The 17090-nt window shown below is 37.7% G+C and overlaps 1 protein-coding gene across 1 annotated transcript; it reads left to right on the top strand.

Moving 5' to 3' along the window:
- The first annotated feature begins 1513 nt into the window (after positions 1 to 1513).
- LOC130963135 (protein FAR1-RELATED SEQUENCE 1-like) lies at positions 1514 to 3179 on the top strand. Its single transcript, XM_057889282.1, has 5 exons — positions 1514 to 1676; positions 1812 to 1840; positions 1898 to 2857; positions 2954 to 3036; positions 3122 to 3179. The coding sequence occupies exons 1-5, from the start codon at positions 1514 to 1516 to the stop codon at positions 3177 to 3179; spliced, it is 1293 nt and encodes a 430-aa protein (XP_057745265.1).
- Positions 3180 to 17090: the final 13911 nt, after the last annotated feature.

The raw sequence follows: 17090 nt of genomic DNA, 5'->3' as shown, positions 1-17090 counted from the left end.
ATTTTGTAGCTGGAGTGAAAAAAAGAAGCCACTAAATGGTGAGTAAGGCCCATAACTATTAGCCAAAATGTAACAAATAATTCCACAAGATTTTCATTGAATGAGAAAAAAAAAAACAAATAAATGGTGAAAACTAATTAAATAATACATGAAATGAAAAAAAATCTTTGCTTGATTTGTAGCTGTTGATGTGTTTTTGGTGATTGTTTTAGAGATTGTATTGAAATGAGTTTTGATCAGGATCTTCCTCCTTTTGGTTACTTTGTTTGTTTTGGAATTTTAGGCCGCGCAGCTGTCGGATGTTACAGATGTTGGAAGTGATGAGATGGAGCTTGGTGATGAGGTATTGGAGTCTAGATTACTTTTTTGTACTCATAATATTCATGTTTGATTTCATAACTAATGGTAATTAATTTTCCGTTCGAATTAATATAAAATACAGTTACCAGATCATGGTTGCTTACAAGAAGATGAGATACCAAGAGTTGGAATGCGGTTTGCTCAGTTACAGATGGCTCATGACTTTTATGTGACCTATGCAAAGAAAGCTGGATTTGCAACTAAGATAAGGACGACAACATTTGATAAGATCACAAAGGCTCCCATTAACCAAGCTATACGCTGTAATCGTGATGGGATCCGCGAGTCTCGTGTTAAAGCACCAACGCAGAAGAATACGATTTCAGCTGCCGGGTGCAAGGCAAGGATATATGTAAAGTTTGATAAAGACGTGCAAGACTGGGTTTTGCTCAAGGTCGACTTGACGCACTCTCACCCCTGTTCACCGAAAAAGGCAGTGCACTACCATGAGTATAGGCAGTTGACCATGCATGCGAAGTGCGTGATTGAGGATAATGATGAGGCTAGGATTCGACCAAACAAGACATTTCTTGCTTTGTCAAATGAATCTGGTGGCCCCTCTAACTTGGGATTCTCAGAGAAGGATTTAAGAAATTATATAACAGCAAGGCTCCGAACTAGCAACGTGAATGCGGATGTCAGGGAGATGATGAGCTACTTTAGGAGAATGAAGGACATCAATCCGAACTTCTTTTACGCGGTGAAGATGGACGATGAGTGTAAATTTAAGAGTGCAGTATGGGTTGATGCAAGGTGTAGGGCGTCGTATGAATACTATGGAGACGTCGTGTCAGTTGATAGCACGTACAGTACAAATAGGTACGTAGTAGTTAAGTTGTTGTTTTTACCTTTTCTTGCTAATACGCTTTTTGATCGTGATTGGCATTTCTTACATCTGGTTGGTTTTTCTGGTAGGCATGGATTACCATTTGTGTTGTTCATTGGGGTCAACCACCATGGTAGGTCGACCCTCCTCGGTTGTGCTTTGTTGGGAAATGAAGAAATCGGAAGTTATGAGTGAGTTTTTAGCCAATGGGTGAAGTGCGTGGGAACTGCTCCAAAGTGTATCATAACCGATCAATGTCGATCCCTTTACCGTGTGATCAAAAATACTTTACCCGACACACGCCACCGGTGGTGCATTTGGCATATTATGAATAAGCTACCTTCGAAGCTTGGGGGTTACCGCCGGTACGGAGCTTTGTATGGTGACCTAAACGACATTGTGTGGAACTCTCGGACGGAGGAGTCATTTGAAGATGATTGGGCTGATTTTATAGATGAGTACAACTTACATAACAACACATGGCTGTCAGGTTTGTTTCTGTACGATTACTTCTCACGCTTTAATTGCAATTGGTCGGCATCTGAATGTTTAGTTTATCAGTAATTTTGGAAGACAATTAGCTGGATGTTCATTATAGTAAACATTTGGATGTTTAATATATCAGTGATTTTGGATGTTCATTTCTCAAGTGTAGTAATATATTTCGGGTAAGCTTTATTTGCTTAATTTGGTATTATTTATTTCTTGTAGATTTGTATGATGACCGACGCATGTGGGTCCCGATATACTTCAAGGGTGAATTTTGGGCAGGAATGCGGAGTACGCAGAGGAGTGAGAGCATGCACGCATTCTACGGTGGATACTTACACAGTAAAACTAGCTTGGTCCAATTTGTTCATGAATAGACAATGTGCTTGGAGTCAAGGAGCAGAGGAAACTGGAGGATGCTGCTGCAGACTCGAGGGGGGTTATCCCTTGTGCAACTACCTCGCCTATAGAGAAACAGTTTCAGCAAGAGTATACCACGAGAATTTTAGGAATGTTCAAATTGAGTTTGTGAGGAAGGCTAACTACAGAGTTTCAGAAGTTGATGAACAGGGTCCATTGGTCTGCGTGAAGGTGGAAGAGGAGAAACTACTCAATGATACTATTCTATGCGTTCCATACGATGTTCACTTTGACCGTTCCACACAGGAGCTTCGTTGTGAGTGCAATCTTTTTGAGAGTTCAGGTGTGTTGTGCTGTCACTGCCTTGAAGTTTTCCATTCGTATAAAGTGTACAAGGTACCTTCCTGTTATATTCTTCCTCGATGGAGCAAGAAGATAAAGCGCAAGCATACGTATGTCAAAAGTAGCCATGATGTCAGTCGGTCGGATGAGAGTCATGTTGCATTCAGGGGACTGTGTGCACACTTCTATAATGTTGCTCAAGAGTTCCTCGGTGATGATGAAGAAACAGCATTGCTGCATGTTGCTTTGGAAGAAACAAGGGCCAAGTTGGCTACGTACCGTGCAAAAAAGAGGTCCGAGAGCGTGGCAGAGACTCAGACCAACATTGGCTCTCAGAATTCGAACGATGTCGGTGTTGATGACATCCAAGGCCCATCGAAGGTCACTACAAAGGGCAGGCCAAAGAGTAAGAGGCTCGGCTATGCCCTTGAGAAGTCCATCAAGAATTCAAGATGGAGAAAACAAAAGAATTCACCCCCGGTATATGTTTGGCTTAATCCCAACTTTGTATGCTTATTCGGTATAGTACTATCCTAGAACATAACTATTGGACTTTTTCTTTTTAATTTTTGGCAGGTGGTTCGTCCGCACACATTTCAAGATATAAACCATTGTGCTGTTTCTGGCTTGAATGTTCCCGAACAAGCCGGTGGTTTCATGTCTTTGTTAAGCTCCTTCAACAAAAAGTGGGATTAGTTGTACGAGGTTGTGATAGTGTATATTTTCTCATTTCTGTGTTTATAGGATTCTTGTTATTTTCAAGGTTCTATGGCAGCTGATGCAAAGGTCAACATGTTATTGATTACAAGAACCATTTTTCCATTTGTTAAAACGAAGCATTTTACTATTTTTATTTCGTGTAGACTTAATGCATAATATGTATATTTGATGGTTATTCTGTAACTTAGTATATAGTCTAATAAAGTTATTTCTGATTTCTACACTCTTGACTATATAGTTTTTCGGTACGTAGCTATTCCTCTTAGACATTGTTTTCACGTTTTTTTAATGAACTAAAGTGGATGTTCATTTCTATAGGTTTTCAGATGTTCATTTTTACTATAAACAAAGATGGTTATCCGTTAGCATTAGTGACCACTAGGTTATGTTTTGATTTTGACCCTGTTAGACTGGATGTTCATCATAGTAAGGTATAGGATGTTCAGATTTGATATATTGGCGGATGGTTAGTAGTCACCAGTTTCGATAAGCACAAATATGGCAGCTTTACCAAACAACTTTGATAAATCTGGGAGTCTAAAATCTAAAGGACATGGATAAATTTTAGGTAACATAACCAACATATCATTGTATTGTAGAAAAAAAAATGTCATGGAATCAGGTCTTTCTAATGTGAAAAATAACAAATCATTAAGCATGTCAGCAGTAAGTAAACTCATTATAATCTGGTAGTTCAATTCAATGTAACTAATACTAAGTAAGCAACTTCTTCCTCCCTCTGCGCATTGCCCCCTTCGGTAATCCCTCCGCACGTTCAATTAATGACCGTGTACTAGGTGCAGTGTATGGTGAACGAACGTCCTTCCTCTTGTTCCGTGGTTCATTGCGACGAACATATATAACCTTTTGTTCCAATAACGAAATGAGCTGGTGGACCAATGTATTGTGCGGGCCACAAATAATATCTAGCATCAACTCCATCCTGTCTGATTGGAGTGAATCCTGTGGGTAGATTTATCAATTGGTTAGTATTTTGAACCGTTTCAGTAATAATTTTACAAGATCAATCACGACACTTGCACAAATGTTAAATTTACAAACCTCATCCCATTCACAAAGTTGAAGTTCTTCGGTCCAGCTATCCATCAACTTAATGACACACATGGCACAGTCAAAGCTACAGGACAATAAAATGCTATTGCAATTAAGTTGAGAAAAAACAAGTTACATGGGACGACACATTTTCAGATGAAATCTAACAAAGCCTCAAATTTGGGTTATAATTTCATCTCACTTGTTCGGTTGCTTTGGAACCCTCGCGTACGAACGAGCTGGGCCATGCGTAGTTCGAACAAATGCAGGAATAAAAATGTTTGCCATATCCTCACATAGTCTCCCCTGAAAATCATGCAACGAACATACGCGAGCAAAATTATTTCCACTTGAACTGTGCGGATGTATATTGATTAAAAGAATTATGGTATCTTACCACATATGCATTGAGCTTTATTCGTTTATCATCTTCTGGACCATAATGCAAACTGTCGAGAATAAGTAAACGCTTCGCAACCACATCAAATGCATATACCCACCAATGGCCCCTCCAACAATAAGGAATTAACCACTGCAGCAAGCAATACATACGTAGAAATTATCCATGTGAGGAGAAAAAAAAAGTAGAACACAAAAACTATTGATCTCATTCGACCATTCAAGAACCTTAACATTCTCAAATCATGTGACAAGCTATTTCCAACAGGTATTTAATATAAAACAGCAACTCACCCATTTTCTCTTTGTAGCTTCTACTTTGTCAAAGAACCTAGTATCATCACCAAAGCTTGGACTAAGACCATCATAAATTGGTTCCACACCGTCCATAAATGCTTTCAGACTATCATTTTTTATCACTGACTCCTGCAGACCCACACATAGTAAGAATCCCAAGAAAAAGCTTTCTCCACATTGTAATAAGAATGTAATTACCAATATGCCTGGACACACGCAATAGAACTCTCGCTTGAACCTAGATGATTGAGTGTCGTTGAAAAAATAACACATCCATTGAATTACCTACACAGAGTATTCAGCAAGTGTAATTCAAACACCGATATAAGTATAGAGAATTAAAACCCATGCTTAAGTTCATATACTTACACAGCTGTTTACCCAACTGCGGGGTTTCAAGGTCCAGAAATCCTTCCTTTGTAGTACCATGTAGCCCCGCCCTTCATAGGAAGCTAAATCTTGATTTTTATCCAATGACAGGTTAACTATCCAAGTTCTGATTTGTTCCTCTTTAGTCTCCCCCAACTTTATTTCTCTTAGTCTTGGATGAATTGAATGTATTGGGGACGGGGTTGGAGTCTTTTCAAGCTGAGTTAAACCCAGTGAAAAGCTCGGTCTACCTGGAATCGGTGTATGATAGGGTGATCCTTTTTGAAACACCGTTTGCAGGGGTTGCATGATTATGGCTTTGGTTTGGTTCCCCTGTTCAACATTGTTGAGAACTTGCTCAAATTCAGGACACTGAACAATAGAGATGTCAAATTCGCTGCAAACCAATGGAACAAGAAATTAGCTAAGAGAACAAGTCATTCCTAGCTAGATGGCTAATCACATGACATGGTTGTGAAAAAAAGAAGGAAGAAAACATGCAGCAAGGTAATTAATAACCCACTAACCGGTCAAAATCATAGTCACTGAGCTGTACAGGTGCTGCTGGCGGTGTGTGTGGAAATCCATTTTTGAGGTCAGTTTTTCCAGCTTGATGACTTTCATGAGTGCCGTTGAACACTGGATCTTCTTGTCTTGATTCATGTGGCGGAGGGTGCTGTCGGAATAACCGTATCCTTCTAGCAAGCGGGACATGGTCATCATCATCAGATTCCGAGACTACCAATGGCGCAGCAGTGCTTCCTGAGACACTTTCTTTTGGAATTTCTTTTCTGATTCTTCATCTAGATCGGCTCCTACTGACAATCACCTTTCTCCTCGTACCAGTCTTGGATTGCTGTGATGTAAATTCATGCATATCATCATTTAAATTAACAAACAAAGAAAACCCTACTAAAGTGAACAACCAAATCATACTAAGGTGTAAACCCAAAAATATAACAAAGTGAACATCTAATTCAAATCATCACATAAGCTATGATACAGAAAGCAGACCACCTTATCCGTCTCCTTGTATCTTGGCTGAGATGTAGTCTTGCCTTCAGTAGACGGAAATTGGTCAATGTCCTTGCATGGCTGATGAGCGGATAATTTATACACTTTTTGGCATTGTTTTTAGGTAGTTTTTAGTAAGTTCAAGCTACTTTTAGGGATGTTTTCATTAGTTTTTATGTTAAATTCATATTTCTGGACTTTACTATGAGTTTGTGTGTTTTCTGTGATTTCAGGTAATTTCTGGCTGAAATTGAGGGACTTGAGCAAAACTCTGAAAAAGGCTGACAAAAGGACTGCTGATGTTGTTGGAATCTGACCTCCCTGCACTCAAAATAGATTTTCTGGAGTTACAGAACTCCAAATGGCGCGATCTCAATGGCGTTGGAAAGTAGACATCTAGAGCTTTCCAACAATATATAATAGTCCATACTTTATTCGGAAATTGACGACGTAACTTGGCATTGAACGCCAAGTACATGCTGCTGTCTGGAGTTAAACGCCAGAAACACGTCATGATCCGGAGTTGAACGCCCAAAACACGTCATAACTTAGAGTTCAACTCCAATAAAAGCCTCAGCTCGTGGATAGATCAAGCTCAGCCCAAACATACACCAAGTGGGCCCCGGAAGTGGATTTATGCATCAATTACTTACTCATGTAAACCCTAGGAGCTAGTTTATTATAAATAGAACTTTTTACTATCATAATCTCATCCTGGATTGTAATTTGAATCCTGTGATCACGTTTTGGGGGCTGGCCATTCGGCCATGCCTGAACCTTTTACTTATGTATTTTCAACAGTGGAGTTTCTGCACACCATAGATTAAGGGTGTGGAGCTCTGCTGTACCTCAAGTTTCAATACAATTACTATTACTTTCTATTCAATTCTCTTTTATTCTTATTCCAAGATATACGTTGCACTTAACTTTGATGAATGTGATGATCCGTGACACTCATTATCATTCTCACCTATGAACGCGCGTGATTGACAACCACTTCCGTTCTACTCTAGGCCGGGCGCATATCTCTTAGATTCCCCAACAGAATCTTCGTGGTATAAGCTAGATAGATGGCGGCATTCATGAGGATCCGGAAAGTCTAAACCTTGTCTGTGGTATTCCAAGTAGGATCCTGGGATTGAATGACTGTGACGAGCTTCAAACTCCTGAAGGCTGGGCGTGATGACAAGCGCAAAAGAATCAATGGATTCTATTCCAACCTGATTGAGAACCGACAGATGATTAGCCGTGCTGTGACAGAGCATAGGAACGTTTTCACTGAGAGGATGGGATGTAGCCACTGACAACGGTGATGCCCTACATACAGCTTGCCATGGAAAGGAGTAAGAAGGATTGGATGATTGTAATAGGAAAGTAGAGATTCAAGAGGAGCACAGCATCTCCATGCACTTATCTGAAATTCCCACTATTGATTTACATAAGTATCTCTATCCATTTTATTTTCTGTTTATTTTTATTAATCATATTTGATTTTCTAAATTCCATAATTTTATCCTCCTGACTGGGATTTACAAGATGACCATAGCTTGCTTCATACCAACAATCTCTGTGGGATCGACCCTTACTCACGTAAGGTATTACTTGGACGACCCAGTACACTTGCTGGTTAGTTGAACGGAGTTGTGTCCACACATAAGTGCCATAATAATGATTCCATACAACAACAAAGAATACTACATTGATGTGATCACAATTTCGTCCACCAATGGCCTTCTGCACCCTCCTTTCTTGTTAACTGCCTTACTCGAAGGCTGCTTCTTGTGTCTTTTCATTGAATTGTTGACTAGGCAACCCTGTGTTCAACATGGGGCAACAAATACATGGAAAAAATCTAATGTGAACTTCCAGGCATTTGGGAAACATAACAACCTCACAATCGTTCATAAAAACTAACCATCTATGGCCACACTATATTTTACATCCAAAACCCAACTATAGTGAACATCCTTCAGCAAGGTAATTAATCAACTAGGCAGCACCATCAAGCAATTCTTTCATACATAAAAAGCCATCCAAATAAATTAATCATAATTTATCTATCCAATTCAGGTTAGAACCTAATCTGAGCATCCTAAATCATCCTGTTTAAGTAACAAACTTTTAACATAGAAACATGTAAATATCAAACAAGCTTTCAACATAGAAACATGTAAATATCATGCATGGTCATTGATTCTAGCCCTCGTAACCGTTCTTTTATGAACTTCATATATCAAAACAAGCCATACAGCCACATAATGAAGCCTCAATTACAATTTTGTTATCGCAAAATCTATGATAACGATCAACCATCACAACACATAAATAAGGATCCAATTAATTGAGCTAACGATCTTGCATAAGGAAAGCAAATCACCTTTTCTGCGTTCCTATAGGTTGGATGAGGTGAAGTCTTCCCTTTGGTAGACGGTGATTCGTCAGTGTCGTTGCGGGTCCTTTTACACCTCTCCCCCTCGTTAACAGCTTTACTCGAACATTGTTTCCTCTGCTTTCTCTTGGTCCTTACATTTGTTACTATGCAACCCTGTGTGTTCAACATTTGGTCAAAAACAAGATTCCAATCACTCACCGTGGACCGCCCATTGCATTTTTTTGTTCAACTAGATTTTATAAAATGCATTAATAGAGATTGAACCTGTGAGATGATGTAGTCGGCCTTCTTATCAAGCTCATTCGTAGTCCACTCAACAATCCAGGTTCGGGAACTCGATATGCATGCAATGGACCATGTTTCAAGCGCTGAAAGTATAAAACCTATAGAGAAATAACTTAAATTTTAGGAATTACACATACGGTGGTACATTGGCTACAAATTAAATTAATTTATTGCATTACCAGCAGCACGAACATGCACCCGCCGCAAGTTTCCCTGTTCTCATCTTGGAATTTCCGTATCGCATCCCGCAGCCACTTCAATATGTGATAAGGCCAATGAAACCTTCTAAGGTTCGACACATCTAATATTGGCGGGAGGTGCCACGAAGAAATTGTTTGTTGGCTTGTGGGGTTCAGAAACATCTTCAAAACAACCATGATAAAGTATCTTCTAAACCTCATCCTCTGTTGCTCAGTCTCCATTGGACAAGCAAAGACAAACTCACGGAGTTGGCTTATTGTTTTCTTCTGAAACTCCGCCTTAATTGCCAGATGCGATGGATTTTTCTTCTGCAATTCTGGGATTGGGTCGCCTGCGAGGAACGGAACAGTTTGCCACAATCAGTAAGTGTCAACAACAGAGAAAGTAAACCAGGCAGAGAAATTTTTACATCCTACATAACTAACACTAACCATGAGAAGGTATGCCGAATACAGTGCCAATAAGTTCGGCACTAATGCGAATGTTCCCTGCGTCCACCATGAGCGTGTTTGTGTCAACGTCATACGCCCTGGCTAGTTGGAGCATGATGCTCTGTTTTACATGCCATTGTGGTACGCGACGGAGGAAACCGAATCCTATGGCCTCAATCTCGTCCAACTTAGCTCGCTCATGATGTCGTTCCAGGTGGGTAAATAAGTTATTGATGTAGCAAGGTGAGCACTGAGTCTCTACTAGTTTCTGTTGAGCAAAACCAAAAAAAGATCAGAATAACGTTTTAAAAAAATATGTTGATTTAGTGATGTAATTTGTTTGCTACCTTTTTACCCATCTGAGTTTCAGGTCAGCTGGTATACAGATTGATTGCTTCCAGCAGCGTGGTAATCTGCTCACGCAATAGTCCCCCTGAAACCTTTCAGTGTATCTTCTATGCTATGGAAGATAAACAAATATCAAAGCTCAGAACTTCCCATTAGTAACCATCTATAACTAGGATGAAAAACTAATTCATGAACACATAAATCAGTTATTTCACACTATAACTGACCATCCACACACTTAATTAACAATCAAAATAACTATGGGTCATGTCTATCAATCAAACCAACTATCGAATTCCCTATCACAAGGGGTACCCAAACAGCTTTGAAATATCATTAACAAACAAAGACCAGCCACACACCCGTCAACTACAAGCATAACACTCATCAATGAAAACTACTTTCATACAATTCATCGACTAGATAGCTCCAAATATTGTTTTTTTCCTTCACCAGAGGGCATGTCAATGAATGATTCAAAAGAAAGATATTCACTTCAGGCGACTCGCACATGAGCATATAGAATTGGAATTTTTTTTAAAAAACCAGCAAAAATCATACAAAAATCAAAAGACAAAATAAGCGTGTACATTATAAACTGTTGTATGACATAATAAGCAAGACCGTTTAGAAATTATAAGATGCACCAAGGACACATTTATGGTTTCAGTCCTCTTGCTAGCACATGATTCAGCGACATCAATTAACTGTTGATTAATATGATGGAACAAAGTGATAGATACAAGTTTCAGGTGGAATCTAAAAAAGCTGTCAAACAACGCAACGAATACAAACACATAGAGAACGGACACCGTGATATCAGGTTGTATAAACCAACATGCATGTTGTGAAAATTAGTATATAAGAAAAACTAAACAAAGGTGATTCACCTAATAGTAGGTTAGCACGCTTGAATTCTTGAGAGCCTGAAGTTGAGACAGTGTGGTTGTTTTCCGGTTCCTGAGGCACAAAAAAAAATTAATATAGTGTATTTATCCGGCTCCTGTACCCGGAAGCAGTATATAAATAGATTACACGAAAAAAAGTCAAGCTTGTTTTCCACAAAACAGCATGATACAAAGAAGCATCGCAAAGCCACCAACACATTCCTTTGTCCATATAGCAGGCATTACCTTGTTAGAGCGTACTAAATTCAATTTAGTCTCTCATGTTTAAAAATCACGGGATCCAGGCTTGAGAATAAGGGATGTTTACCAGATTCCAAGCAGAAGAGTGCATGTGAATGAAGGGAAAGAGAGGCTTGCAAGAAGGGGAAAGGCATGCCGTGAATATGCAAATTCTATGTTCACAGCTAGAAAGATGGCATTAGCATATGAGAGGCTATTAATGGGTTAATTTACATTGTTAAACTAAATTGGGCTTTTTAAATGATCCATTGTAGCCATTGTACACATATCTCATTGTTTCCCTAGCATTATCCATATATAAAAGATGAATTAGAGAGTGTATTACATCAACATTTATTTCTATTCTAATTAATGGGTCACTATCGAAACCATTCAAGATGGAGAGAGAATTTCGTCAGAGCGATTCATTATCATCATTTTGTTTGTTTTGGTGGTGAATGTGCTTAACAGGATAATCGGAGAGGCGGTAAGGAATAGGCGAATCTCTTCGCTGTTAGTTGGTAGGGATAATATAGAGTTATCATATTTACAGCTTGCTGATGGCACTATATTGTTCTGTCCGCCAGAAGAGAAACAGTGAGAAATTATCAGAAACTTTTGAGGTGCTTTAAAATAATGTCGGAGTTGAGTATTAATTTTGACAAATCCAATTTGATCCCAATGAATTGCAGTCAGGAGTGGGTGACTCGAATGCCAGCAAATAGCTCTACTGGTGAGGTACCTTGGAATTAGCCTTGGAGCAAATTCCTAACTAATAAAAATTTTGAAGCCAGTTATAGATGAGGCGGAAGAAAAGTTTAGCTTGTGAAAATCAAAGGTCCTTAGTAAGGCTGGAAAGCTAATACTCATAAAACCAATCATAAACAGCCTACCTATTTATTACTTGAACTTGTATAAGATGTCAAAAGCGGTTGCACAAAAAATAATCTCATTGCAGAGGAGACTCTTTTGGAGAAAGGAAGACGGACAACTTGGCATGGCTCTTGTTAAGTGGGAGATGGTTCAGACACCGAAGAAGTTAGGAGAGTTAGGGGTGAGAGATACGGTGGTCCGTAATACTGCTTTACTATTTAAATGGTGGTGGCGTTTCTCAAAGGAAGACTGTCCGTTATGGAAGAAAATTGTGTGCTCATGCAATAACTTAAATTCTGATCAGTTGCTATCAACACAGACTCTACCAATGAGAGGAGGCCTGTGAAGAGATATATGTTAATTGCGAATAAAAGACCAACAGGTCCGACAGAAGATGATTGATGGCCTGGCTATGGAGGTAGGGGATGATAGATTCACTAGATTTTGGGAGGATACTTGGCTCCAAGCGGAAAAGTTGAAAGACTCCTATCCGAGACTCTTCTTGATTTCAAACAAAAAAGGATCAGTAATTGAGGATTGTTGGTTTTGGGATGGGATAGAGTGGATTTGGAACTTCCAATGGAGGAGGGAACTCTGCCAGTGTGAGGTTGATACCTTAGACCAGATGCTTTATGTTTTGCAATCTGTTAGATTAATAGCAGATGTGTAAGGTAGATTGGTGTGAAAATTTTGCAAGGAAGGCGTTTATTCTACTAACTCTTTTATTCAGGTTTTGCAGGAACAGACTATGGCCGATGATATTCTGAGCTACAGATTCACAAAAGAGATTTGGAAAGGACTAGTCCCGCCTAGAGTAGAGTTGTTCACCTGGTTTGTATTAGTAGGCCAGATAAATACAAGGGAGCGACTAAGTAGGTTCGGAACCATTTAAGAGAATGATAATATGTGCGTCTTGTGCACGAAGGATGTTGAAACTGTGCAACACTTATTTATTACTTGTGAGTACTCCTGGCAGGTGTGGTGCGCATGGATCAAAGAGTTTGGATAAGAGTGGAATAGACCAAGTACCTTAAAAGACCACTTTAAGAGTTGGTGGACTATGTTGTTGACAAAAGAGTTGCGTAAGTGTTGGTTAATTAGTTTCTTCTCAATTATATAGAATATATGGTTATATAGAAATGATGTCATTTTCGAGAACAACGCAATATATGTGGTTGATTGTGTTGCTAGATCATTTTGTTTTGCTAAGAATTGGTGTGGTTCTTAACTCATGTTGTTGATGGCTATGCCAAAAATAATATAATAGTTGTTTAATTTTTTTATGATTAATGTAGATTGTTTGCTCCACTTTATATGTTAAATTTTTTTTTTTTAAAAAAAAAAATACAAAGAGTAGAAACAAATGTTAATGTCACTAAATGTTTTACTAGAGAATTATAGCATTCACCCGTTTAATTAACCTAGTTAGTGATTTTTCTCACTTCAAATAATCTGCAAGCCAAGCTGTATCCCATAATAAAGATATATATACTATGAAGCATGAATATTTTGATAATTTATTGTATTTACATGTTAGATATATTTTAAACATAATCTGTTGTATTTAAATAGTGTCTTAATAAAAATAAAAATTTATTTTTTAAATACGTTTTGAACACAATTAAATATTATTACGTATTAACGTGTCTAATTTTATTTTTAACATATGTATTTTTGAAATAAATTTAAAAATAATATATATTATTATTTATTAAAATAAAAAATATTTTAAAATATAATTAAATTAAGATATTATAAATAATTAAAAAATTAATTTATATTTTAATATTAATAAAATATTAAAATATTATTATAATTATCTAAAAATAATTTTATAATATATATATATATATTTTATGTTTTACCAAATTTTAAAATTTGTGTGTTGAGGTGTTTGGTATCATATTGTATTTCATATCAGTGTGTCGATGCATCGTATGACACATATCTACATGTGATTATTTCAACAGAATAAAATTGGCATCAATCATTGGTTATGCAAACTTCCAAGGATGCAATAAGCATTTTCACTTCTTTATGGTCTTTCTTCTTACCTATAATAAATAAAGAGTAGGTTCTTCTTTCGAGTTAAATTCACATGGTGGAGCTTGACATTTCGTTAGATATATTGCATATTAGAGCATTTTTTATGACCATTTAATTTGAAATATTTAAATTTAATGTTAATAAATAAGGATAAATTGACCTTTCTTGACTAAATCATTGTTGGACCACGCAATAACGTAACGTGCCTCATAGTCATAGCGTTCTTCCTCCTTAAGATATGGCTAATTAGTAGCTATTTCTATTCTGCACTAGCTATATACTAATAGTATTTAAAATTGATGAATAATTCTGGAGAGTTTTTAGTTTTAGAATAAAAGTTAGGTGAGTGTTGCCGCCTTGTGACAAAGAAAATTAAAATCACATGGGGAAGCTCAAACACTAATCAAGCAAATGAAAAACACCATGATTCACATACTTAACCTTTGTTTATGTGTTCCATGATTGGCGTTTATATCTTGTTAACTTCAGGTATCAATATTACCAGTAATCAATTGTTTTTCAATCTTGTATCTAGTTTTATCTTTATTATTTATGTCAACTAGGAATATAAATGAATGCAGATAATCCGATTACTTAATTCAATTATATTAAGTACTCTACTCAATGGATAATTGGATCTAATTGAATAAAACTGATTATACTTGACCTTAATTGATTCGAGTATTGAATTTGAGGTCGAATTTTAAAAAAAATAAAAATATAAATTTTATATAATTTTTATTAACTTTAATCTCACCTTATCCATCATTATTTTTCTTTTTTCTCTTTAACATAATTTTTTTTAGCGTTGCATAAATCTTTTTTTCAGTTTTTTTAATTTTTTTTACAAATTTAATCCTACTAATCGCATATCCAATTATCTGAACCAATTCAATTTGAATTTAATTAGTTCGAATTTAGTCACAAAAAATATAATAATTTAATATAATTCGAACCGATGAAATTTAGTTGGTTCGATAATTTTCAATTTCGTCAAAACCCGATCTAATTACAATCTTAATGTAAACTGTTGTAGTACTTAAAACAAAAATATGAGATAATAAAAAAATTAATTTAAAATTATTTAAAATTATTTTATTTTATCTATTTAATAATTTAATTACTGTTGAAATAATTAGATAATATTAAATATAATAATTATATAATTATAAATATTATATATATAAAATTATAAATAGTTAAATTAAATAAAATAATTTTAAATTATTATCTTACTGATATTACAGCATTTGAAAATATAGTAGTGTCGGGTATTTTTATCGAGTTGAAATATATTACTATTGACTATGGGATAATTTTTTGTAGCTAGCTATTGTATGTTGTTTATATATTCATATTATACGACTCGTTCCCAAATTTTATCTGGTTAAGGAAAATAATTACTTCATTCTTTATATAATATTTGCTTCAAGACAAAATATACAGACCCAGAAAAGCAACAAAACATCTTGATTTTTGACAATCCTAGAAAATCATGCATTTGAAGACATAATTATCCTCAGACAAATGATTGAGAGTCCTCATTTATTTTTTTAAATTATTTTTCTAATTTTTAAATAAAGAAAATTTTGATTTTTTATATTTTATAAAAATAATATATATTTAAAATTTTACTATTTAAGTATATATACAAAAATAATTAAAAAGATAAATTAAAACTCCTTTTATTAATTAATACAATTAATACTACACGTATTAGCTCTCTTAAATTTATTTTAATATTATCAAGAGTTGTTCAGTAGTCGGGTTCCGAACAGGTCGGGTGGACAGATGTGGGGGTGAGGGCGCCTTAACTTGGGTCGCACTACCTGCGAGTTGTCGAGTAGCCGAGCACTGGTCGTGGAGAGATGATGAGGGGGGGTGCCACCTGCAAAGACACTCCGACGCTCAAGTCAGCAATGTGCAGGCGGGCAGAATGATAGGGTGAAAGGATGTGACATACCTCGGGGGAAGAGCCAGCTTTCCTCTTATATATGTGTCAGATCTGGGCCCTTCATGAGGTCAGGCCCATTTCGTCAAGGACGCTGTCCCATGGCTACGTGTGAGCCGTACGGGACGCGTGTCCGGGTCGGTGGAAGGGCGCATGACCGGGTCGGGTGGAGATCGGGTCGGGTCGACCCGGGGAGTCATTGGGCCAGGCCGTAACAGTGCCCCCACGCGCCAATGGTAGCTGTGGAAGCTATCAATGGCGTGTTGTCTTGTTTCTTACCTGGGGTCGTCTGGTCGGCCGTTCGTGATAAGGACGTGTCTTCTGCGCGCGTGTCCTTTGGTTGCGCCAGCAACCGTTTCGTCGCTTCGTTCCCCGTGCCGAGCATTAAATGCTCATAATGGGGTGAAAAACCCTTGCTGAAAGGACCATTTTGCCCCCAGTCGTTTCGCGCTTCCTGGGTGGTTTTTAAACAGGGCAGTTTGAGCACTTTTCTCTTTTTTGTGCCTTCCTCTTCTCTGCCCTCTTCTTGCTCCCAAAACACAACACTTCTTTGCAGTGCTGCTGTGTGCTTTTCTTTTCGCATCTTCCTTCAACAACCACTCCATCGTTCTTCCATTAATTCAGGTATCTTTCGAATCCCACTCTCTTTTGTGCATTATTTTTGTATGCTTGTTGCATGGCTCTGTTACTGTTGTGTGGCCTTCCAATGGCGGTTATACATGTTAGAGGGGGGGAGCCATTCCAGGGTAGGCTTTTTCCTGTCCACCTCTAGTGTTTTGTCCTTAGTTGGGGAGTAGTGGTGTGGTTGAACTGAGCAACCGATCTACCGATCTCTTAGACTAACTGGATGATCCCCCCGTGTAGGTATGGCTCGTACGGTCTCCCGGACTTCCGTTAACCCCGCGGCGTATGATCCGTATGCCTGGGTTGTTTCCGACGTGAAGGAATCACCCAACCAAATGGGCGAGGAGGAGCTCACCGAGTTCCGACAAGACGGGTACTTGTGTGGCGGGTCTGACGAGGAGGCCAATTACGACGTTTTCGTCCCGGCTCCTCACGAGCGATTGTACGAAATCAACTTCCATCCCCGCCAGGTCGCCGACTGGATTTGGTTCTACAAAGCCATGTTCACTCAAGTCGGAGTTCGTATTCCGTTTTCAGCCTTTCAAATGGCGCTTTTAAATCGGATTTCCGTGTCACCGTCGCA

The sequence above is a fragment of the Arachis stenosperma genome, chromosome 2, assembly GCF_014773155.1.
Source record: "Arachis stenosperma cultivar V10309 chromosome 2, arast.V10309.gnm1.PFL2, whole genome shotgun sequence".
NCBI classification, from domain to species: domain Eukaryota; kingdom Viridiplantae; phylum Streptophyta; class Magnoliopsida; order Fabales; family Fabaceae; genus Arachis; species Arachis stenosperma.
Note: the sequence above shows the minus strand (reverse complement) of the source record. Positions and strands in the feature narration are given on the sequence as shown.